General features: G+C 46.5%; 1 protein-coding gene across 2 annotated transcripts in view; it reads left to right on the forward strand.

Annotated features, from left to right (window-relative positions):
• PLXNA1 (plexin A1) overlaps nucleotides 1-25919 on the forward strand; it is a 507337-nt gene that overhangs the window by 434937 nt on the left and 46481 nt on the right. For both annotated transcript variants that reach the window (XM_085624414.1, XM_085624415.1), the window contains exon 21: nucleotides 6977-7233. In XM_085624414.1, coding sequence (XP_085480540.1) covers nucleotides 6977-7233 — 257 coding nt within the window. The remainder of the gene's footprint in view (nucleotides 1-6976; nucleotides 7234-25919) is intronic.

Consider the following 25919-nt stretch of genomic DNA (forward strand, 5'->3'; position numbering starts at 1 on the left):
GGACAATAGACGGAGCATCCCTGCTTCATTGCACTGTGGAGAGGACAATAGACGGAGCATCCCTGCTTCATTGCACTGTGGAGAGGACAATAGACGGAGCATCCCTGCTTCATTGCACTGTGGAGAGGACAATAGGCGGAGCATCCCTGCTTCATTGCACTGTGGAGAGGACAATAGGCGGAGCATCCCTGCTTCATTGCACTGTGGAGAGGACAATAGACTGAGCATCCCTGCTTCATTGCACTGTGGTGAGGACAATAGACGGAGCATCCCTGCTTCATTGCACTGTGGAGAGGACAATAGACGGAGCATCCCTGCTTCATTGCACTGTGGAGAGGACAATAGACGGAGCATCCCTGCTTCATTGTACTGTGGAGAGTACAATAGGCTGAGCATCCCTGCTTCATTGCACTGTGGCGAGTACAATAGGCTGAGCATCCCTGCTTCATTGCACTGTGGTGAGGACAATAGACGGAGCATCCCTGCTTCATTGCACTGTGGTGAGGACAATAGACGGAGCATCCCTGCTTCATTGCACTGTGGAGAGTACAATAGGCTGAGCATCCCTGCTTCATTGCACTGTGGAGAGTACAATAGGCTGAGCATCCCTGCTTCATTGCACTGTGGAGAGGACAATAGGCTGAGCATCCCTGCTTCATTGCACTGTGGAGAGTACAATAGGCTGAGCATCCCTGCTTCATTGCACTGTGGAGAGGACAATAGGCGGAGCATCCCTGCTTCATTGCACTGTGGAGAGGACAATAGACGGAGCATCCCTGCTTCATTGCACTGTGGAGAGGACAATAGGCTGAGCGTCCCTGCTTCATTGCACTGTGGAGAGGACAATAGACGGAGCATCCCTGCTTCATTGCACTGTGGAGAGGACAATAGACGGAGCATCCCTGCTTCATTGCACTGTGGAGAGGACAATAGACGGAGCATCCCTGCTTCATTGCACTGTGGAGAGTACAATAGGCGGAGCATCCCTGCTTCATTGCACTGTGGAGAGGACAATAGACGGAGCATCCCTGCTTCATTGCACTGTGGAGAGGACAATAGACGGAGCATCCCTGCTTCATTGCACTGTGGAGAGGACAATAGGCGGAGCATCCCTGCTTCATTGCACTGTGGAGAGGACAATAGGCTGAGCGTCCCTGCTTCATTGCACTGTGGAGAGGACAATAGACGGAGCATCCCTGCTTCATTGCACTGTGGAGAGGACAATAGACGGAGCGTCCCTGCTTCATTACACTGTGGAGAGGACAATAGACGGAGCGTCCCTGCTTCATTGCACTGTGGAGAGTACAATAGACGGAGCATCCCTGCTTCATTGCATTGTGGAGAGGACAATAGGCTGAGCATCCCTGCTTCATTGCACTGTGGAGAGTACAATAGGCTGAGCATTCCTGCTTCATTGCACTGTGGAGAGTACAATAGGCTGAGCATCCCTGCTTCATTGCACTGTGGAGAGGACAATAGACGGAGCATCCCTGCTTCATTGCACTGTGGAGAGGACAATAGACGGAGCATCCCTGCTTCATTGCACTGTGGAGAGGACAATAGACGGAGCATCCCTGCTTCATTGCACTGTGGAGAGGACAATAGGCGGAGCATCCCTGCTTCATTGCACTGTGGAGAGGACAATAGGCGGAGCATCCCTGCTTCATTGCACTGTGGAGAGGACAATAGACTGAGCATCCCTGCTTCATTGCACTGTGGTGAGGACAATAGACGGAGCATCCCTGCTTCATTGCACTGTGGAGAGGACAATAGACGGAGCATCCCTGCTTCATTGCACTGTGGAGAGGACAATAGACGGAGCATCCCTGCTTCATTGTACTGTGGAGAGTACAATAGGCTGAGCATCCCTGCTTCATTGCACTGTGGCGAGTACAATAGGCTGAGCATCCCTGCTTCATTGCACTGTGGTGAGGACAATAGACGGAGCATCCCTGCTTCATTGCACTGTGGTGAGGACAATAGACGGAGCATCCCTGCTTCATTGCACTGTGGAGAGTACAATAGGCTGAGCATCCCTGCTTCATTGCACTGTGGAGAGTACAATAGGCTGAGCATCCCTGCTTCATTGCACTGTGGAGAGGACAATAGGCTGAGCATCCCTGCTTCATTGCACTGTGGAGAGTACAATAGGCTGAGCATCCCTGCTTCATTGCACTGTGGAGAGTACAATAGGCTGAGCATCCCTGCTTCATTGCACTGTGGAGAGTACAATAGGCTGAGCATCCCTGCTTCATTGCACTGTGGAGAGTGCAATAGGCTGAGCATCCCTGCTTCATTGCACTGTGGAGAGGACAATAGGCTGAGCATCCCTGCTTCATTGCACTGTGGAGAGGACAATAGGCGGAGCATCCCTGCTTCATTGCACTGTGGAGAGGACAATAGGCGGAGCATCCCTGCTTCATTGCACTGTGGAGAGGACAATAGGCGGAGCATCCCTGCTTCATTGCACTGTGGAGAGGACAATAGGCGGAGCATCCCTGCTTCATTGCACTGTGGAGAGGACAATAGACGGAGCATCCCTGCTTCATTGCACTGTGGAGAGTACAATAGGCTGAGCGTCCCTGCTTCATTGCACTGTGGAGAGGACAATAGGCTGAGCATTCCTGGTTCATTGCACTGTGGAGAGTACAATAGGCTGAGCATTCCTGCTTCATTGCACTGTGGAGAGTACAATAGGCTGAGCATCCCTGCTTCATTGCACTGTGGAGAGGACAATAGGCGGAGCATCCCTGCTTCATTGCACTGTGGACACGACAATAGACGGAGCATCCCTGCTTCATTGCACTGTGGAGAGTACAATAGGCTGAGCATCCCTGCTTCATTGCACTGTGGAGAGTACAATAGACTGAGCATCCCTGCTTCATTGCACTGTGGAGAGGACAATAGGCTGAGCATTCCTGCTTCATTGCACTGTGGAGAGTACAATAGGCTGAGCATTCCTGCTTCATTGCACTGTGGAGCGTACAATAGGCTGAGCATCCCTGCTTCATTGCACTGTGGAGAGGACAATAGACGGAGCATCCCTGCTTCATTGCACTGTGGAGCGTACAATAGGCTGAGCATCCCTGCTTCATTGCACTGTGGAGAGTACAATAGACTGAGCATCCCTGCTTCATTGCACTGTGGAGAGGACAATAGGCTGAGCATTCCTGCTTCATTGCACTGTGGAGAGTACAATAGGCTGAGCATTCCTGCTTCATTGCACTGTGGAGCGTACAATAGGCTGAGCATCCCTGCTTCATTGCACTGTGGAGAGTACAATAGGCTGAGCATCCCCACTTCACTGGAATGCAGTGGGCCCAAGTATTGCTGAAGATTGTAGCTGGCCCAGGGATTCTTGAAGGGTGAAGCAGGACTGAGGGGTCCTGTACAGAGCAGCAGTTGAGGGGTCTTTGGTAGCATGGGAGGCCTGAGTGTTCTTGGAGAGTACCACAGTTGATTCTTCCTGGCTGGTGCAGCCGGCGTCAGAATTACAGGCGAGTACAGTAGTTGAAGGTTCCTAGGTAGCACAACCGGCCTTGAGGGATCCTGGGTAGGTTCCGGCTAGCTTGGAGTTAACAGGAGACTGGCCACTTAGTTTTGTATGGTCTTGAGTCCTCTGGTCAGTTGAGCGTTGATACCAGCGGAGAACGCATTGCCGTTGTCCAGCTTTCTGCTGATGAGGGCTTGGGTGACGCTTCTGCAAGTGTTGGAGGGGTGGGGGGAGGGGAGATAAGAACCATTTGAAGAACTTGTTGTGCATTTTGAGTTTGTGTTAGCAGGAGGCTGAGACTGCATTCACTTGGCCGGCCACGGTGAGTTAGTTGTCGATTATTCTTCCGAGGTGCTTTTGCGTTAGTTGCTCTGGGTACGAGTTCGACAGTCCACAAGGTAGAGTTCCAGACTTGGGTGTCTTTGCTGAAGATCGCTACTTCCGTCTTGTCTGTGTTGAGTTTGAGCTTCTCCCTTAATGGGATTTGAAGATATTACAGCTACACGGGGGCAGCGATTGTTGTACGGCAGACGAAATATTAAATAAAACCAATATAATGCTGTGGGCCTAATACAAGTTTAATCAGGTTGTCTTTTATTCAGCTCTTTAATCAGAACAAGTGCCGCCACAGCTATTACACTTGAACATGAATCTTTCCCCAGCAGTAATTCCAGGCCAAGTACGAACATCATTAACGCCGAGCCCCCCCCTCCTCGGCTCCCCCACCCATGTGCGACAGCACGCCTGATTAAATATTTAATTCCGCATTGTTCATTTACCTCCCAGAGGAAGCAGAATGGGGCCTATGAATGCAAATTGGTGTTTTGAACTGCTGGGCGAAGATGGTTTTGGGTTCCTTGGCAGTTTTAGGCCCATTTGGCTTGTTTGTGGTGATGCCAAGTACGGGGGGGGGGGGGGCATAGCCCTCTTATAAGTTACCTAATGTGGCAGCTCCATGTCTTTGAGCCCCCCCCACTCATAAGGGGATATGGTGAGGATGGATCACAAACTCAGAGGAGACTAGTTAATCTTTTTGTAACATTAAACCGAAGCATCTGTGGCTTTGTTCTGTGAGTTATGGCACGATTGGCCACCGTCTTTAGGTACAAGGAGGGTACCATGATGTTTAACATACCTTAAAACAGCCCCAATCCCTTCTCTTTGTATGCATTTGATTGAAAGGGACTTCTTGCTGTGTCACCAGCTTCCTCTTAGTCTGCTGCCAGCGGTGGCTGCTCTCTGAGTCAATGGCTGCTGCAGACATGCCAGAGTCTTTTTATAGTCCCAAGCACTTGGAAAAATCCGCGCCTGCGCTGAGCTGCGAACGTTCCCGGCGAATTAATTATCAATACTTCAGTGATTAATATCCCAGGTGGATGTTCTTCAGCTGCGGAGAGCACTTAGGGAAGAACTAATATCTGAACTAATTTAATAGAGCCGAGGTTCGAGCCAGAATATCAAACTGTGACTTGATGTTTACCTGATGATGCTCTGCTTGTTTCCAAAAGAGGCCTTCGCCGTCTCTGCAGTACAGATGTTCAAGGTTATCATCTGGATGCCCAGGGAGAGGGGCTTCCCCATTTTATTTAAGTTAATGGTCCATATTAAACTCCTCGTCTGTCGAAGAGTTTGCTTATGGCGAAGATATATGTATATGTGTGTGTGTATGTATGTATGTATGTGTATATATATATATATATATATCTATAATATATAATTTTGAAGGTTATTAAATTACTAACTTAGCTTGTAAATTATATGTGTCTTTAAGTTTTAACTAAACAGTGTTAACATTCCGTGTCCATCTCAACTGCCCATTAACTTAGTTTTTTAAAACTTCTCACGCTACAACTCTCTCCCGCGCTCTTGCATTGCAGGTTGTGTACAACCTGGAATACTTTGCTGCTCCTCTTATCAAAGAACTTGCTGGAGAGCGGATCTTAGACAAATGCAGAAGTCGCCCACCCCCACTTTATTGTCGCAGTTGCAACTGTGGCCCTCTACACATCCACACTGAGGCCTCATCTGAACTGTTGGGTCCATTTCTGGGGAACATATCTCCAGAAGGCTAAAGGCAGAATGGGGGTGTCTCAGAAACAGCCAGCAAAAATTGGGAATGATTGGGCCCGCAAACCCCAAGAGGGCTTGAAACTGGACATTTAGCACTTTAGAGTCTATTTTTACTGTCCTGATCGGAATACATGACCCAAGCATGTTCAATCGATAGAAACTCTGAACAAAGCTTTGGCCATGGGTGATGGACGTGAGGAGTGAAGTTACAAAACTGTTTGGTTCTTAGGGTACTATTGTGTGCTATGGGATTTGTCATTGACCGAAACTATTGTTTATCAATTTGGTTGGATGACTTGTTTGCATTTGGATAAAACAAAAAACTAAGGAATTGGACATGAAGAAATTATAGTTAAGAATAACTACCTCTAAACTTTCCACCTTTTTGCTGCTGTCCAAAAGATCTAGGTTTATCTTGCAAGCCTCTGGCTTGATTTTTCAGCTCCGCAGTCTCAGATATTCCCTATTTTTTTAAAATAAAATAAATTCTGTTCGGCTGGGTATCAATAACTCCTACTATTAAGATCACTATTTCAATACATTAGTAAAAAAACACAGTGGCGCTTATAACCAAACAACAATACAGACATTGCAGGGGTAAATGGAAGAGCAGGAGTGGGCTTGGTCAATCGAATGGAAGTTGTTGTTATTTTTTTTGTTTATTTTACGGAGTTTTATATAGCGCGAACTTGACCTGGATCGGGCATCAGAGCGCTTTACATAGCACCAGTTGCGTTCCATTAGGACACATTCATTTTTGTTAGGAACAGGGAGATTAAGTGATTTGCCCAGAATCACAGGATGTTCAGCGTCATTGCGGAGACTCGAACCCAGTTCCCCAGATTCGAAGTCGACCACCCTAGCCATAGGCCAACTCTGAAACGAGAACACCGAATTGTTATCTTATATTTTTGTTATAAATTTCCCAAATGTTGGAATATTGACTACAAGCGTTACTCAACCCAGTGTCTGCAGAGCAGTCCCAATTGACAGCTGCTCAGCTATGTCCTTGTGCCTCTGACATCACTTATTTCTGATTCTGCCGTATTTGAGTTCTGGAGTCAAATGAGTGATGTTTGGGGAATAGCGACGTGGACCTAGATGAAGAAGGGTGGTAGTGATCTTTTAAGGAGAGGTAAAGGCCGGTGAATAGTCATGGGAAGGGGCAGAATATAGACTTCCTTGTTTTATGAGCTTGTGGACTCCCTGCTTCTGAAAAATTGAGAATGAAGTAGATGAAACATCAAGCTCACTCTGTGGCACCCTTTTTAGCACATATGCAGGTAGTACGAGACATGGCACTTCCTGTTTGAGTGGGAGAGACGAAGGGTGTCCCGAAAAGTAGCTTTGACTCAGTTTATTGTGCTTTTGTGGACCAGTGTCATCTAATGTGGTGTTATTTTTACTTTTCAGGTCCAGGCCAACGTTGAGAAGTCCCTGACCCTCTTCGGACAGCTCTTGACCAAAAAGCACTTCCTGTTGACCTTCATCCGCACCCTGGAAGCTCAGCGCAGCTTCTCCATGCGCGACAGAGGCAACGTGGCGTCCCTGATCATGACTGCGCTGCAGGGGGAGATGGAGTACGCCACGGGTGTCCTGAAGCAGCTGCTCTCCGACCTGATCGAGAAGAACCTGGAGAGCAAGAACCACCCCAAGCTGCTGCTGCGAAGGTGAGTCCATGTCCCCGGCAGTAATATCTGCAGCGGCGACGGGTAAAAACTAACATGGGCGTTTTGTATGGGCACGTAAAAAGTGGCATGCTCCTCCAGGTTTCCCCATCATAACAGTGAAGCTGTTGCAGCCTTCTTATTGCAAAGGCAAGTAATCAATCTCTCTAGGGCTTGCTAGAACAGAGATCTAATGTTGCGAGCAACCACATTTTCCCCTCAGTTCACTCCGCACCACCGTACCTCCGAAATGGAACTCTTTTCCAGTTCATCTCAGTCTCCCTCCTTTTCTCTTACTGTTATAAAAAAACATTTAATTTATTTTTCTTAAGTCACACACTTGGTTAGGCTAGGTCCACGCTGAATAGATGCATGATAAGTTTAATAACGTACTGCAAAGTAAGCAAATGAGAAGAAGCTGGTAAACTGGTTGAAGTTGCTGCACAAAGTGTGGAAAACATTTGCTGCATTTGGGGATGCACCCCTACATCAGAAGTGCTTACCTGACCAAACCCCCTTAAAGTTTGGAGCTGGAGGGATCAGACCTTCAATGACTCGATGCACCTACAAGATGACGTATAACTAAAACCAAGCCAGAGACAAAATAGCATCTATAGGTGCTGCACGCGAGGGTTACACAGGTGGACTGCATGGGCGCTTGAAAATATAAATATTGTAAAATATCTCTGCTTGCTTTTCCCTTGGATATTTTACCTTAAAGTATATTTTGTATGAAAACCCAGAAACCAGGGTGCTGTATTTCTCGGTATGGTGATTTCGGAGTTTATTTTTTTGCGTTTGTTAATATCCGCTTTGTTGCTTTATTAAAAAGTGTTTGATGGCACCTTAAGGGAGGGTGTAATTTCCTCCGATGGTCCTTAAAATAGCAGTGTTGGTGATATTCCTCAATTGTGGCATTTGGTGCTCTACGAGGGCGGTGGTACTCGTTGCTTTTGTGAGAGATGGTTTACGGTGGCAGAATATTTATATATTCGGTCATTATTTTACCTTAAAGATCTGCACCCAAGGGTAAATGAGAGCCGTTCTTTGCACACATTGTGCCTCTTTCACCCTTTCTTGGAGTGCGCATCTTAAATTGTCAAGGGAAGGTCGTTGCAAGTGGACACGTTTTTTGATTCAGTGCTTAGTTTTTACAAGCTTTAGTAGCTGGGTTTCTGATGGATACTTCTAATCGCAGATTCCTCACCTTTAGAATATTTTACCGCCATCAGACCGGATATGGAAAGCTCTCAGTAATGCTCCTGTGTGCCACGAGGTGGCTCATGCGAATCCATAACAGATCTGCACCACCCCAGAGGTGACGCAGGAAAGCCACATAAAAGCAGAGAGAGGATGTAGCCTTACGGCTAGAGCGGTCGACCTCGAAGCTGGGGAACTGGGTTTGAGTCTCTGCAACGGCGCTAAACATCCTGTGATTATGGGCAAATCACTTAATCTCCCGTGCCCAACAAAAATAACTGTGTCCATCTGTAGCGAAACTGGTGCTCATTTAAAGCGCTCTGATACCTGATCTCTTCAGGTCTAGTTTGCGTTATATAAAACACATATATATATATATATTTTTTATGCACCTCCCATACGCGCCTCTAGGCCGCAGAGATCGAGGAGCCTCCAATTGGGTTTCCACCAGTAGGACCTCCCCTGGCACCCACTGACCCCAGTGGACCTGTTTCGGACTATTTACTGTCTTTGGTACTGACATTGCCTTTGGCACTTACACCTGCCCAGGGCCACATATTCTTGACGTTGGTGCGGCTGTCCCCAGTGCCGACTTGAGATAACTTCATCATGATTCCAACGCCCAACCCAAACCGACCTCAGCCCGATCTTGACAGACATTGTGCTGCGAAATAGCAAATGCACAAACATTTGTCATTCAGCCTGATTCTGCCCTGACACCTTTACCAAGGTGATTGTACCAAGAAGAGCCTCTGTTATCTTTTTGGTTCTGATTCTGACCAAGGCACTCCAGAAGGAGATGTTGGTGAGCTCCTTCTTCATTATGCTAATGGAACCTTATACACTGCCATGCAAGAGGCCTGTGCACTTGATACCTTCCCAGCTCCACGTATAAAGGGATGATTCGCCACTTGGGCCACCTACTGAAGAAAGGACGTCAATCGCAGTTGTAGTTCACAGGGCAGCTCAAGTGCTGGATTTATAGTTTCCAAACAAAACCAAGGAGATTTGCAAGCTTCACTCCAGGATATGCTCTTCTACAGCTCTAGTTAATTTGGAATTTTTAGTTTGCTTTGCTTCCCTTAGGCCTCACTAGTGCCTCTCAGGTATTCACAAAAGTTGTGGAGGTGTTCACAGCACACCTTCGGGGTGCTTTGTTTTCCCCCCAACTTAATGACTGACTGTTGAAGGCTGGCTCACCACAGCCAGTTGTAGGCCACCCCCAGACGGAAACTCTGGCATTGTTGAGGTTCACAAACCAGTCTAAATCCCACCTGACTTCCTCAAAGAGGTTGTCATTTGAGGTTTCCTGGACACAGTACAATTCAAGGCCATCCCTCCACTGCAGCAAGTCCAGGACATTCGGACAATGATCTTGATCTGATGTTTCAGCCTCTGTGCTGGATCCTGCTTAGAGCAACTCTGAGGCTTCTTGGCCTCTTAGCCTCCTTGTTTTTGTGGTCAACTGTGTCAGATGGCACGCTAGGGTTCAGCAATGGAATTTGATGTCACAGAGTGGGACCCAACTGTGGAAACCTAGCAGAGTCCATCCAGATTCCCGAAGGGACTTCCCATGATCTGCGGTGGTGACTCCTTAAACACAGTTGATCAGACAACCGGCCCCTCTCGCTCCCCCATCCAGAGCCGACGATAGTGACTGGTTTGGACTGGTAAACTGTGGGAGGGGGAGGTCTGCGGACTCTGGGCTCAGGGCGAATGCCGGCTCCATATTACTTTGTTAAGGCTGTGAGGCATTCGCCTGGCATTGAAGGCCTTCCAGCCGTCCTTCATGGTTGGTGCAGGTTCTTACCAACAGTACTACAGCCATGTAGTGCTGCAACTAGCAGGGCAGCGTAGGTTCCCAGATCCCGTGCCAGGAGGCGCTGTACCTTCTGAGCGGACAGGAGAGTTCAGGCATTTTCCGGGCTGAATGCCACAGAAGACGAGCTCAGTTTTGACGATGTCAAACAGATCAAAAGTGGCTTCTACCTGCCAAGGTGGCGCAGGGCATCTACCACCAATGAGGAGAGCCATGCTAGTTCTTTTAGCCACTGTTGAAAACGTGCAGTCTCACCAGTTTTGCACATTGGATTTCCCATGAAAAGATTCCCTAGGAGACTTGTTCTGGCTGGACTGGACCATGAGACTCCTGTGTGCCTTCCTGCCCCTGCTTTTCCTTCCCAGATTTCTGAAGACGATCATGAATGCGGGCCTAGGTCATTCTAGTGGCTCCTACTAGGGCCCGGGAGAGTGTGAAACCCAGACCTTCTGGACATGAGTATCTGCCCTCTCACCAGGCTCCCACTTCTAGAGCATCGTCTGTCATGCCAGGGTCCTTTATCCAAACATGTACAATCTACACCTGGGTGGAGATTGAGCGGTGGCAGTTAAATGTATTTGATGTCCCTCCTGAAGTAGTGGATGTCATTCTTGCCGCTGGGTACCCTTCCACAAAGTCAATCTTTGCCGAGCGCTGGGACAGATCTGTGACCTGGCGTGGAGTTTGCAGTATAGACCCCTTACACGCAAAACGGTTGGATAGCCTATTATTTGTCTTTGTCTTGCAGTTGGCACTATGTATGAGAATTTATTGGCCCTTTCAGCCTTTAAGTTTACAGGACCTAGGGGCATATGTATCAAACGATTTTGTATTCGCAAACTCTGCGAATCGCAAAAAAAACAGCGTTTGCGAATACAAAATGGCAAAAGGAGATGTATGAGGCATTTCTGCCTCGCAATCTTAAGGAATCGCTAAATTTGCGATTTCTTAAGTTTGCGTAAGCATTTAAGAAATCTCAAATTGCATTTTCTTAAATGCAATGTAACACGCACCCAAGTTGTGTGATTTCTCCTTAAGAAATCGCAAATTACCACCAACTTCAAGTTGGTGGTAAATTGCGACTTCTTTGAAATATGCACTTTTTTGCATGTTTCAAAGTGCCATGTGGTGCACATACATGCCCTTAGGGCATGTATGTGTGCCATGTGTGCACACATGCTGATTTCAGGGGTGCATCAGGGTGTCATCATGACACCCTTGCACCTTTGAAATATTCTTAATTTGCGATTAGCAAATAGCGATTCGCAAATTGAGAAGGACTTCCCATTCATTGCTATGGGCCTCCTGGCCCATAGGAATGAATGGGAAGGTATTCCTTAATTGCGATATCGCAATTTGCTAATCGCAATTAAGGAATTTTAAGAAATCGCAAAATGTGTGCGATTTAATATATATATATATATATTTTTTTTAAATACATCCTGTTTTGCAATTCTCAAATAGCGATTCTCAAAATATCGCTATTTGAGAATCGCAAAGGGAGATGTTGATACATATGGCCCCTAGTGTCCTCGTGTTGAGTCACCTATTGTGATACGGTTTAGTAAAGGTTTGAGATGCCATTTTTTCCCCAAAAGATTTGTGAGGCCCCAGTTGGATTTTAACTTGGTCTTGACATTTCTCATATTTACCCCCTTCGAGCCAGCTGCTCGTTCCGTCTTTTGAGCTTGCAGACTGTCTTCTTCATTGTGATCACTGTAGCCAGCCATGTGAGTAAATTCAGGCACTGTCTGCGCAACCACTGCGCCACTTTTATATCGACAAACTGGTGCCGAGGTCTCAGGCAGACTTCCTGCCTAATATTGTGACTCCTTTCCATGTTAGGCAATCCATCACTCTTCCACCATCCTTGGGTCTCAAAAGGGGTTGAGACACGCCATGGATTGGACCCCAGAGGAACTTTATGCTTTTGCTTCCGTCATACAAAGATCCATAGGGTGGACAGTCCACTTATTGTGGGGTTCTCCGAAGCGAAGGATAGGCTGTGCAGAAGAGGTTGTTAGTCTTCTACATTAATAACTGCTCTGCCAAAAAGCAGCGTCCGTAAGGTGAGAGCCCATTCCACCAGTGAGTGCCCGTCCTTGACATCTGCCAGGCTGTGATGTGGGCATCGGTGCATATGTTCATGAAGCACTACTGCCTTGCAAGTCCGGTCCGATGTGAAGGACATTTCTCCTTTTCGGTTCTACAGGACTTTGTGGTCCCAGTCACTCCCCAGACCCTCCACCTTAGGGTGTTACCGCTTTGGTATCTACTCTATAGGTGAGGAATCTTTGGTTCGAAATATCCATCCAAAATAGGTAACTTCCCTTCGGTAGTGCTTTTTCTGGTGGATACTGCAGTATTACCCTAGATGAGAAACTTGTTTATTTATGCTTTTGATCAATGATTGTTTGTTAACAACCATAAGACTTTAGTTTTCAGTAGGGCTACTTTAAAAAATCCAGTTGTCCAGTCATTTGGTGTAAACATCTTTTATCGGTTTCTTTAATGTGAACAAAGTCAAAGGATGTGTCCTGTCGCTTCTTTGAGGGGAAACGGCAACGCATACCTTTACTACGAGATATGTAGTAAAGGCATGTGTGGTAAGGGGGCTTGGGGGGGGGTCTCTTCCCCCCCCCCCACCCCCCCCCCCCAAAGAACTCACCAGTTGAAGTTGCGATGTGGAGGCAATCGGCGTCGTTAGCGGAACCGGAAAGACTCTTCGGGTTCCTTTTTACGACGTGCGACAGGACATCGGAAGAGCTTGGAGGTGAGCGCTTGGAGAGGTAAGGGGGATATTAGTATTAAAAAAAAAAAATAAGGGATGAGGGGGTTGTATAGAGAAGGGGTAAAATATTAGGGTTAAAGGGAGGGGTATTTAATGCAAGGGTTTGTGGGTGGGAATCGGATCAGTATATGGAAATGGGGATGGGATCGGAGATAACCTTTAGCAAGAACATGCCATTAGCATGCATGGTTTAACAACGAAAAACGTTGTAAAAGCATGCGTGCTAAAGGCATTTTTCGTGGTAAAGGTTATGCGTACTGATGGCATTTTCGTTGTAACGCATGCGTGGTAAAGGCATGCGTTGCAACGGAATGCGTTGTAATATCATACAACCTTCTTTGAGCCCATGATTTCGATGTAGTGGGGGTAGTAGGATTCTGTTAGCATCCTTAGTCCGTGTGAAGCTATCACAGCTCATGTATCGCTCCCTCGAAGATTTGCTTTCTGCAAGAACTCGGGCCTCACAGAATTGCTACCTCAAAAGAATTACTCCCCGAAAGAACTGTTTACTCCGAGTCCTGTCTTTGTTTTGTGAGCCTGCGTTTCTCTCTTAAAGCATGAAACATTTAAGGGAGGACATATCAGATTGCAACTGAGCATGAAGTTCATGCTAGGAGGCCAGCAGGTAGCCAAGTGGGGTGTGAGGATAGTCTCTCAGATCCCGGCAGACACAGCTCTCCCATCAATATTTTAAGATGGCTCTGATGCTTTCTCTGTCCCGCTCTGTGATAAATCCTGGGAGCCGAGCCACACAACCAGTGGAAAACAATTCATAAATTGTAGCTTTTCCAGCTTCGCCTCATGTCTGCTGTGATAAAGTCCCTCCCTAGGGGTGCCGCTGAGCGCGGCGCTGTAGCATATTCTGACCGGTCGCAATAAATAAAGCGGACTAGAGGAGGCAAAGGACTTAATATGTAAAGCACTACAGAGAGAACTAGTTATATAGGGTTGGTGGTTGGGGGGGGCGTGTGTGTGTGTTTGTGTGTGTGTGTATATATTATTTTTGTAGATCATCATGTAGTGTTAATGTTACAAAGCCTCTTTACTTTCAAGATTTGAAAGGTAAGGTTCTTTATGCAATGATAAGCCCCCTCTTACCCATTTCTGTACTACACCATTGTACAGACACAGCGCCGGCACTTCGTGTTTTCTGTCCCTCTAGCAGCCCTGTTTAGCACACAGGTCTACAGATGAAGCACTGATGGAAAGCAGAGAGTTGGCAATAAGTTTGATGCCCTCCGGCATCTTTCTCAACCTTCAGTGCTCGCTGTTGCAGAGTTCGGGCTCGCTTCTACAGCATACCATGTCCAGCCATTGTCAGCAGAAGCATCAACATTGATGACCCCATCAGAGAAATATTTGTGATCGTTTGAAGGCAAAACAAATATGGATCCCATGATGTGTGGAACATCAAGGCAAGATCCTACGTTGAGAATCTGATCCATTTAATTCCTATTTACCAGTCGGTAACCATGTCAAGCAGTGCACTCTGAGTCGGTGCATATGTATGGAAACAGAGCACTTGAATATTCAGGAAAAATTCCTTTTCTCTGGGATCTCACAACATGATGTCGTTAAATTATCTGGCATTAACCAAAGAGCAGCCACAATTATCCATACTGACTAAAAGAATGTGCCGCCAGGTAAGAGATCCCTGACTGAGACCATGGTGTCTACTCACCCCAGCAAATATATGTTCTGGCCATAGTGATCCCAACTTCACTCTAGGTCACTGGGTCCAGTCACCTCTCTTTGGCATCTTGACCTCTGGGCGTGGACAGCAGAAGACTGGTCAACTGGGTGAGGAAGACCTGTTCCTTGAAGTTGTTTTTTGCTGGAGACCATTTTAAAAAACATGATGTGACGAAACATGTTTGTGAAAAAGCAAACTGTAGATGACATTTTAAAAGCATTTTCATGTGTTCCTGATAAACATTTTGGCTATTAAGATTTTTTAGAATGGTTAGTTCTGACCTAGATTAGATCTCACCAGGAGTCCCTAAAACAATTCTATTGTCAAACTGAATATTAACATTGCACACTTGCCTAGAAATGTTGAAGTTTTTTTTTTCTTTTCTTTTTAAAGGTGGACATCCCACACCTTCTATGCAGCAAAGAATTATGATGGTTGCTCTTTTGTGTCATTTCCCCCACCCTTTTTCCAAATGCCAGGACCAGCTAGCCTGCTGTACTGACATTGTCATGTGCTCATCCGCTTTCCCTTGGGCACGGACGAAGATTACGGCCACCACCACCACCACCACCACCAGAAGCGCGGTTACAGCGAAAGCACAAATCCATTTCGAGCAGAATAGGCTGTGTTTCTGTTTTAGGGCAGAGAAAAGAATTACATCTCGCAGCATTGATTTTCAGGCTGGAGAGCCGGCATTCAGCTGAAAAATACATTATTGCTGTTGATTCGATATCTTCCCATCCTCTCTCTATTGATCACCCGCCTTGACATAAATTGTGCTTTGGGGCTGCGTGCCAGCCTAGCTGTGCTGTAAATAAAGCTTTTCTGCGGATCAGAGGTGGGAAGCAGACCCCCTCCCTGTGTGACTTCTCTGATGTGAACCAGGCTCTGCAGACCCCTTATGTGCCGAGGGCCTGCCTACTTGGTGCTAAGCCTTAAATGGCCTTTTCATCCAGTGAGACGGGGCATTTAGGGTTAACTCTTCCCAAAAAATGTGAGAATTGCTTTTGTAGTTCATTTGCCCTTTGAGTTTAGATGTTTTTTGTTTTAGCATCGAGAAGATTTTGACCACCGCCTCAAAAATAGTTTCATAATAGGGGAAAACGGATAAAAGAAATTACATAAGTTGGGGACTTCTCATTTTATGTCTGGCATGCTTCTTGGTGCAAATTGTAGGAAATATACTGGAAGCCAAAGTACTCTGTACTGTAAGATAAATGCTTTTAGGTGGTCATGTGTCGATTGTGCCCTAAATGTCCCTACGAACATTTCAAAAGAAATTAGAAAATTGAAAAAAAAAGAAAATAGTTTGTACGTTTTTTCCCTTTTATAATTTTTGGAAAGGTTCTTCATCTGTGCCTTCTAATCCTGGCTGTTAGGCTATTTTATCTCTCACTGGGAAAATAACGCAATTTTCATGACTAGGAATATTTGATGTTACTTCTTTACCTCTCCTTTCCTTGTCTCTTCTGTTTGCTTGGTAAGGCTGATGGACAAAGTGTTGCTTTGCACAAACATTCCATCTCTGACTCCATGCCTACATCTGCTTCATCCTTATTTTCTATACTAAATGGTGAAGCTGCGAAAGTCACCGCGTGCGGTGTCCTTGCAGTGGCAAGGGCCTGGCTGCCATTACTTGGTAAAGAGCTGGGCATTACCAGGTTTCTCCAAGCAGGAAATCCTGTTTGTTCACCGACCTCTTTGTAAGATGAAAAGTTGTAACAATAATTGTGAAAAAACACAGTCCCACAATTGCTTGGACTGAGCGGTCACGGGTTAGAGCGATGAACACGCTGCAGTTTTGCCAGGCATTATTTTGTATGCAAACTTCATGAGTCCTTTGCTTTCACTTAATTTCCGCAGTGAAACCTGGCACACGAGGAAACCCAAAGAAGCTTTGAAAAGAAGCAATCTTGTTAAATCCATACAGATTTTTTTTCACTTTATCCCCTCTAAGATTTCCCTTCCTGCAGAGTCCAAAGAAAGCTAGTGTGGAATAGAGTTTTTGGACCTTATTGCGGCGCTACAGGTCCCACGAGACAAACAGTAAGTTACTCGTTTAGGATAACCTAGGCCGTAACCCTAGTTTTTAGCCTAACATTGCAGTCTGTGCCATGATTTATCAGCCTTTATGCCAGCCAGAACATCTTTCAGATCTGTCCGATAAATACTTTAAAAAGCTTCTTGCCAGACGAATTCTGGAAAGTAATTTGACTGGACTCCATCCTGGAGGCTTCCCTGTGCATTGTGCAGTTGGAGAAGCAACAAGGCTTAATTAGACTGTCAGAAATCTTCCTGAGGATACTGAAGACAGCAGTTGGCAAAAGATGCAGGGGTTTTGCAGCGTGAATCTTTCTAGATTCACTATGCTGTGCATCATTATTCCGCCATCTAGTGGTTGGGTCCGGAATTGTAGTATTTCTTCTCTTTTTATTTTTTTTTGACATACCACCATTTGGTGTCCTTCGTGACGTGGACGCGCTTCCTCCGGAAGCTCCCACCATTGGTCGCCATCTTCAGATTCTTTTTTCCACCGTTGGGTCTGAATCAACAGGAAGGAGCTCCAAGAACTTTGGAGAGAAGAATTGACGAAAGGAAGAAGCTTGACAACAGTTTAGAGAACATCAAAGAATTCAACGTTTTTTCGAAGGAGAATGCGCATACAGGGGCCTCCCTGGTCGCGGTGATGGACAAGACTCCGTTCAAATTCTGCTCAAACTGCCACCACAAGTACTTGAAAAAGGACCAACACCCGGTTTGCAATCTCTGCTTGCCGCTCGACCATCGAAGCGAGGACTGTGAAGGAGCAATGCATGCTGTTGGTTATGGTGGCACTTTTGTGTGTTCCTTGAATAGGTGCCTGACCCTACCACAGTAGGGCCTGCTGATTAGCAACATTTGGTACTGCGCTACTCAAAGTATCAGTACCACAGTGTAGCTGTGTTTCCTTAAAGGTTTCCAGCAGAGAGTTCTTAATTTTCACTCCTTCCCACAGTGCAAGTGGTCTCTAACGGAACCCTTGTTGTTGCCTCATCTTGGGGGCATTTATATGGTGGTTGGCAGTAGAAGGGGCAAACTTTGAGTTAAGTCTACAAGATTCACTGAGGTTCCAAAGTTTTGTAAACTTTTTTGTGGGATCACTTTTCTCTGGAGATGTTTTTACAAGTAAATTCCTACATTAAAAGTGAGTTGGGGCTGCAATTTATTCTGGCTAATCCTACTTTGACGGACTTGTTCTTGAGATTTAAACTATACAGCCTTAGCAAAGATTGGAAGTTTTTGAAGAACTTCACAAAGTTGGCATCCTGGGATAGTCTTGGCAATGGTGTTCATTAAAAAGACATTCAAAGCATGGACCTAAGGATTGTAGACCTTGACCCAAGAGAGACGGGGACCTCCGTCTCTTAATGGAGGACAGTGTCATGCTGACCTGTTGTCAGGCGAGGCTGTAACACAAATCTATCAGCTCTTTTTTGGTTGAGCTTGCACCCTACCTGGGGTTGGAAATCTGATAGAGTACGGAGTACTGTCTCCGGACTGCCACGGGGTAAAATATCAGCCTACTTTGAGCTCGACCACTTTGCGCAATTTACTCCGTCTTGTTTGCATGTTGAAGTGTAGGGCAGTACGGACCCAAAAGCGGAAAGCCACACCATCAACTCCGACACTGCCATTCTTTCGCAGAGTCGCCCCCTTTAAGAACCACAAGTCATGTGAGTCCACTCTCGTGGTCACTCTTGTGACCTGCAGCGCTGAGGCACAAGTCTCCGTTTGGATGGCCCACATATCTTAAATTCCGCTTCATGACTCCGTGCCTGCCAAGCTGTGCTGTAAATAAAGCTTTTCCAGGACTGCCCGAATAGGAGCCGAACTCCGCAGGTGACGCATTTCCCGCAATGGAGGGGAAGCAGCCAGGCCGCTTAATGGGATTTCATGAAGAGGTTACCAAATTAGAACTAATAAGGTCCGTTAATTAAGGAGTCTTTTAATTACTTTTCTAGGGACTTCCTGGAGGTCGTTCATTCGGCGGTGCTGCTATTGCGAGCAGTGTCTGGAAGTGGCGGGTGTAAGGGTGGCTGGCCCCGCCATGGAGGAAGAAAATATTGTTTTGTGCAGTCCTGTGTAAAAGTTCTCTGTGGATTTAGCTAATCTGGATTGAATGTAATATATTTGTTGTGTACATACTTCCCAAAATAGAATTCATTTTACTTCGGACTGACCATTTCCATCCTCAACTTCACTCCCATTACACCCCCCCCCCCCCCATCCCAGTGAAAGTGGCATAGGGTCAAAGGTAAAATGTAGGATAGTTTATAAAAAAACACTATGGCAGGGGTCTCCTCTCATACCAGTAGCTGATGAGCTACTGTAGCTCTCCAGCTACCTCTGAGTGGCAACCTGTGTGCAGCCCAGCTTATTAAATTAGAAAGCTTTTGCTTGGTTGAATTATTATACATATAAAAAAATTGAAATTATACAACACTAATAGTATTAGCAGCTCTCAATGCGTTTCATTGAACATAAGTAGCTCTCAGTACAGAAAAGGTTTGAAACCCCTGCGTATGGGTTTCAGAGAAAGGAGTGATCAGTGCCCTTAAGGCAGCCCTATACAGAAGCACACAAAACTAAGCTTTTGAGATCCTGTTGGTGATGGTGAGGAAGGCATTCACGCTTCTAGAGATGCACAGCACATTCCATCACTAAACGTGTGGTTATAAAACCTGGGTTACTGTCTTGGCACACTTGTGGGTTCAGTTCTGAATGCTGCAGTGGAAGCCTGACCCACAGCTGTTCATCTCAGGCCTTGTTTTGGTCCTCAGAGTCCATCTTGCAAGACTCTGATCTTTGGTGGTGATCGCAGCTCCTCTCGGGATGAGGTTCTGGTGCAGTCAATGGCTTCAGCTTGAGAAGGGGTGGTCTTTGCCTCGGTTGAAGCTCCCCCTTGAGTCTGTTCTGCAAGCCATGCATAGGTGATCTGAGTGACAGTCAAGCAGCAGCATGGGCATGTGGCATCAGGTTTGCAGTGAGCCATCTGCCTTCAGCAGGGCTGGGTGTCATGTCTACAGAGGATGGTGAGAGGACCTTCCATGGTGTTCCTGCTGTTTGATGATGTGGGCCACTACTTTGCCCTCTTGCTTTCGTCTTGAGGCCCTGTAAGCAGCGGCGTAGCTAGGGGGGGGCGGTGGGGGCGGTCCGCCCCAGGCGGCACTATTCTGGGGGCGGCGGCCGCGTGGCACTGTTGGCCCGTTGCGGCGGCCTTTATAATTTATTTGGGACACTCACTGACACTACTGTCAGTCATTACAGTAGTGTCGGTGTCCCCAAATAAATTAGAACGGCCGCCGCAAAGGGCCACCAGTGCCACGCCCTCCTTGCAACTACTGCTTCCTGAATCCTGCGCGCACGCACCCAGAACCACGTAGCGTAGTGGTGGTGCGCGTGGTGCGTGACCTGAATGGCGGATAGAGGGAAGGACTCCAATGAGCTCTGTCAGCTCAGGGTCGGATCCAGCCGTGGACGAGCCCTCCCCTTCGTAGGGTGCACCGACGCGGGATAAAAAAAAATTCTCTGGCCCATGCCAGAGTGCAGGTAGAATTATCTAGCTCATTTCTGCTAGAGTGTGACTGCCTGGGGGAAGGGGGGCGTTGAAGTGGATGAGGCTGCCTGCCTGCCTGACATACATTGCACTGCTATCCAGGACTGCCGCTCACTACTGGTAGGAGGCTGGTGATAAGAGATTACTGCCCCTGTTGTCCATTGTTGTTTCGTGTGTCATTGCCAAAGGAGTGTGAGAAGCAGTTCATGATGTGGTGTGCATCTTCATGTTGGTGTACGGAATGAGACTGAATGTATAATGTTTAGGTATTCCCTGATGTAATGCCGTAGAAGAGAATGATGAAGTATTTTTCTAATTATTTGTAATCTGCATTACTATAGTTCTCCCTTCTCATTCCATGGTTGCATTCATCTCACCGTGCAGGCAGTCGAACAGAGGCGCCCCGCGTAAAGGGTCTGTATTGGTAAAGCACCAGCAGGCTTTGAATTTATTACCTTTGCTTACATACATTGCAGGCCCTGCACTTATAAAATCCCAGCTTCATGACATCCACTTGGGCTTCTCCTTGGGCATGTCACTCCTAACCAGATAGGCTCGCACTGACTTAGCTTTACGGAAAGTGATGATTGGGTTCTTAGGTGCATCCTGTCTTATTACTGGGTCATTGTTAATGAGGTGCCAATATTTTCTCATGCTGTTACCAACATATAGATGTTCATTATTGTATGTTGTTACTAACCTAGGTGTCTGACCTTTCTAACTGATTTCGACCCTTTTTCTTCCCAATAGAATGCACTCCCTCCTTCTGTTATCAGCTCTGTGAACTGCCCTATTGATCGTGCTCTTGCTATATCCTCTCGCTTTCAATCTGCCAATCATGTCTCTACTGACCTCCCGGTACAATTATTTTTGGCTCGTAAACGTTTCCCATTACTCTGTGATTATAATTGCTGCCCGATGTACTGCGCTTATTGTAGTTGCTTGTGGGTCCGTTCCAGGGCCGTCAATCTTGTTGCGTGCCAGCGCTACCAATGACGGCCCTGGGCATCATTTTGGCCAGCCCTCGCGCTAAGAACATAGCAGTGACGCGTCACGCGCTTCACTACTACACGCTCTCATGAGGAGTGGAGTCTGGGGCAGTGGCAGTGCTGGGCGATTTGCTGCTGCAGCAGAAGGGAACCAACCCCTGCCATAGAGACCCTGGCTCTGCCTGCCACCACTGTGGAGTGTTGCTGGAGGCTGAGTGAAGTAAGAGCTAAACGGTTTTCAGAGGGAAGGAACATAGCTGCCAAGGTTTTAGATTGCTATGTGTGACATTTTCATATTTTTTTTTATTTATGATCGATACTTCAACAACTATGAGTGACACTTTCACGCAAACAAAATGAATATGAGGTAAACATATATATATATATCAGAATTTACACTCATTTCAGCAATGAAAAACTGCAAGAAGATTTTGAAAGTGCTGTAAAGCATGAGAAACGGAAGTGCCTTAGTAACCTAATCGTATCGTAAAACAAATATCTAACCATGATTATGATATTAAAACTTAAACTCCGACCTTAGCAGGAACATTTATAATGTCAGCACTCAGCAGCTTTCATTTTGTACACTTGCCAAGTCTGTGAGTCATAGTGCGGCAGCTAGGGATATAAAGACAGAGACTGCTGGCCTTGGGTCCCTGTAGTCTCTTGGAGTGTCACTCTACTTGGCTGTAGACAGCTGCTGGCAATTGGGATACATCACGTAGAGACTGACGATGGTGAGACAAGCTGTCAAGTGGCACCGCGGTCTTGAGAGCCGCGCCCTGTGTCTTTTAAATACACTCAGCACCTGCTCTCAGACTCACACAGACCGGAAAGAACCCACCATGATAGAATCTCAGCATGCAGCAAGTGTCAAGGGTCTGGAGGTGACAGGCTGAACACGGGCCTCCTCCCTTAATTATATAACTCCGCGCAGGAGGTGTAATTAACTCAAGGGCCTGACGAGCAGGAAATATAAATTTAAAACATAAGTGTAAACAACCGCAATGGAGCGCACACCGCTAGCTCCTCCTCCGGGTCGCCCCATGGGAAGCTGGTGCATGAAGTTCTTAAGTGGCTCACCCCAGTGGGTGCAAGTAAGTACTTGTTGATAATCTCTAGACCCGATACATGTCCCGGGTTTTAAAATATCGCCCGAGACATGGCTCGGGTTTCGGGATAACTTCCCTCCTCAGTAGAGAAATAGTTAGGGGTGGAAGAGAGGGCCGCCAAGCAACCGTCAAGGGCTTCAGTGCCCACACAGGCACGCAGGTGCGTCGTCCAGGAGCTCGTCAGCTCAAAGCTCGAGGGAGCCATTTTTATAAACAACCGCAATGGAGCGCACACCGCTAGCTCCTCCTCCGGGTCGCCCCATGGGAAGCTGGTGCATGAAGTTCTTAAGTGGCTCACCCCAGTGGGTGCAAGTAAGTACTTGTTGATAATCTCTAGACCCGATACACGTCCCGGGTTTTAAAATATCGCCCGAGACATGGCTCGGGTTTCGGGATAACTTCCCTCCTCAGTAGAGAAATAGTTAGGGGTGGTAGAGAGGGCCGCCAAGCAACCGTCAAGGGCCTCAGTGCCCACACAGGCACGCAGGTGCGTCGTCCAGGAGCTCGTCAGCTCAAAGCTCGAGGGAGCCTTTTTTATAAACAACCGCAATGGAGCGCACATCGCTAGCTCCTCCTCCGGGTCGCCCCATGGGAAGCTGGTGCATGAAGTTCTTAAGTGGCTCACCCCAGTGGGTGCAAGTAAGTACTTGTTGATAATCTCTAGACCCGATACATGTCCCGGGTTTTAAAATATCACCCCATGGGAAGCTGGTGCATGAAGTTCTTAAGTGGCTTAAGTTCTTAAAACATAAGTGTGTCATAGGTGCTAAATAGCTTGACACTAATGTACAGGACAGAGCGAGCTGGAGCACCACCACTGTAAAGGCCAGAGCTGAGCCACATGGCTGCTCCCTGGTAAGGATTCGTGCCGCATTCTCAAGAGTTATAGCTGCAGGCACTCTCTCACGCGCGGCCGTTGTGCTGCGCGCCTGTCAGGCACTATAAGAAATTCTCACTTCCGTTAGCCTGAACTTCCTTGCTCTCAATCATGGTGATGGGGCACAAGGGCTGGGGGGGCAGGAACTTTAAATATTAGGACACTAGCGATACCATTTGCTACCCCCAATCCCTAACTATGCCACTACTTGCCCACCTTCAGTAGTAACTATCCACATCGCTCCAAACTAAATCGGCCAAGTACTTTCACTCTTCACTGTTGAGGAGTTTATTTCACCCTGTTCCCCCGGAGTGGCGGCATTAACAAGGAATTTGTACATATGACTGCCACATCGGAGCACAACAGAATGATGAAACGGTGCGAGCACTAGAGCGCCAACCCAGCCCACCTTTCACTGTCCTGTCTAAGCGGCACAGCCACTAGGCAAATGATTCAGTCACTCTCCTGACGTGTCTCACATGATTCAGAATGCTGCGCAGTGCGGCTGAATGTATGACACACCTAACAGCCAGCGCGGACCGGCGCAGACAGCTTTCCTCATGCAGTGCAAATTATTATACAGCAGTCCTCCAGCCTTGACAGCTGAGGACAGGGAGGGCTATTATGCATGATAATTAATTTTAATGCGGTGATGCGGGGCCTTGCCTTCAAATGCGTTAGGGTCACGCCTGATGCGTGGCACTTGGCAGGACTAGAGGAAAGGATCTTTAATGAGAGGCAGACAGTTCACAAGTCCTTTAAAAATAAGTGGGGGGACTAACCAAGTTAGGCAGTAAGTAAATTACATCATGCACATGCCATTCATAGCTGCCAAGGTTTCAGATTGCTATGTTTGACATGTTCATAATTTCAGTGTGGTTATGAGTGACATTTCAACCACTATGAGTGACACTTTCTTGCGAGCAAAAATCAAGCAATGAAGATGAGGAAACATAAATATAAATTGAGCAACGAGAAGCTCTAAGAAGATCTAGCACTGCTGCAACGAGAAACTCTCAGAAGATCTAACACTGATGCAAATGCCTGCTGCAGCTGACTATAATTAAAATTACAGCTATGGACATCTAGAAAGTAGGTCACATGGCTCCGCTAAGAATTAACACCAAAAAGAGCAAGGACCTGCGGTTAGGCTCTAGAACTACTGGAGCGCAGCTGTGCAATAAGAGCCACTGACAATACAAGACAACAGTTTAATAGACAACACAGATTTTTACTGGACCCCACCAATGTAGAAGGGGTATTACTGGGTGCACGTGAGGCATTCAGATTTGTAGTGCCATGAGCATAACCAGAGCCTGCCCTGATGTCCTGGCATAAATATCTCTAGTGTCACACAGCGAGTGACAAGTTACACACCTAGTAGTGCTACTCATCCCTATGTAGGGCATCGTATCGTATTATAGGACGATGTGTTTCTTGTGTGAGTAAGAATGCGCACAATACCAGGCTGTTCTGGACCCGCAGATTTAGGTAGTGCGAGTATCACTGTGAAAGACCTATTTATTAATCTCCTGACATCTTCTTGAGTTGTTGCTTTTCAATAGCAGGCTCTTGTGGCCTCTTGTGTGCTTGTTTGGTAATGTAATGCCTGCCAGTCGCACACATTTGTTTTTTATTAGGTATATCATGAGTGCATTTAAGCCCATTATGAGATTTACCAAATTAGATTTTGCTTTGGGTTGTGCTAAAAAAGTGGCGCAATCCTGATGCAAAATCTGGGCCTCGACTAATTTTACCTTTTTTTTTTAAAACCCCGCCACAAAGAGATTGGCAACAAGGAGAAGCATGTTAGATCTTTTATGCTTAATTGGTTACAAAGTCTGCATTTTCAAATATTTTTATAGGGTTAAGACATCTGCTGCAGAGGTGCCCAGTAACTATCAGGGAATAATAATTGGTGAGATAACCCTGGAGGGGTTGGAGAAATTTCTGTTTTCAGATAGTCCCAGATCTGTCGTATAGAAGGTTAATGTGCCTGCAAAGCACATCATGTAAAATGCAGATGACAGATTTTTTTAAATGTAGCTAGGTAAGATTACTACACAGATCCTTTTGTTACTTGCAGTTCATAAATAGTAAGTCTTTTAATATAGCACAGTGAGCTATGTAGGATATGTCACTGCTACATCTTTTAAACCTAATTGACACATGCAACACGTCTTGTACACTGATTTACACTCTTGCATGATTTATTTTCAATCTGTATGTTATGTAAATCGCTCTGACACCCTGCATTGGGATGTGTAGCGTTATAAAAGATAGTAAAATAGTGCTATTTAAGTTGTGGGTAAGTACTGGGACAGACCAACACATCTGAGATACTTACAGTTCGTGCACTTACATAAAGGGACCTCACAAAGTCAAAAGCATGCCTCTCTAAAGTACCTGTGAAGAGATAACAAGCTGTGTGCTTTCGTTTCCCTTTGTTGTATTTATATTTAAGTGTGAGGTTCCAGGCCACTTGATCAAAAGGAGGTCTAATGGCCCCTTAACTTGGCCTTTATCTTTGGTACAGCTGGAGATGAATATAAAAAATCTCCCCTCGCTGCCTGCACTTTGCTGCTGGGAATGAAAAGCAGACAATGTGCAGG

The sequence above is a fragment of the Triturus cristatus genome, chromosome 9 (genome assembly GCF_964204655.1).
Source record: "Triturus cristatus chromosome 9, aTriCri1.1, whole genome shotgun sequence".
NCBI classification, from domain to species: Eukaryota; Metazoa; Chordata; class Amphibia; order Caudata; family Salamandridae; genus Triturus; species Triturus cristatus.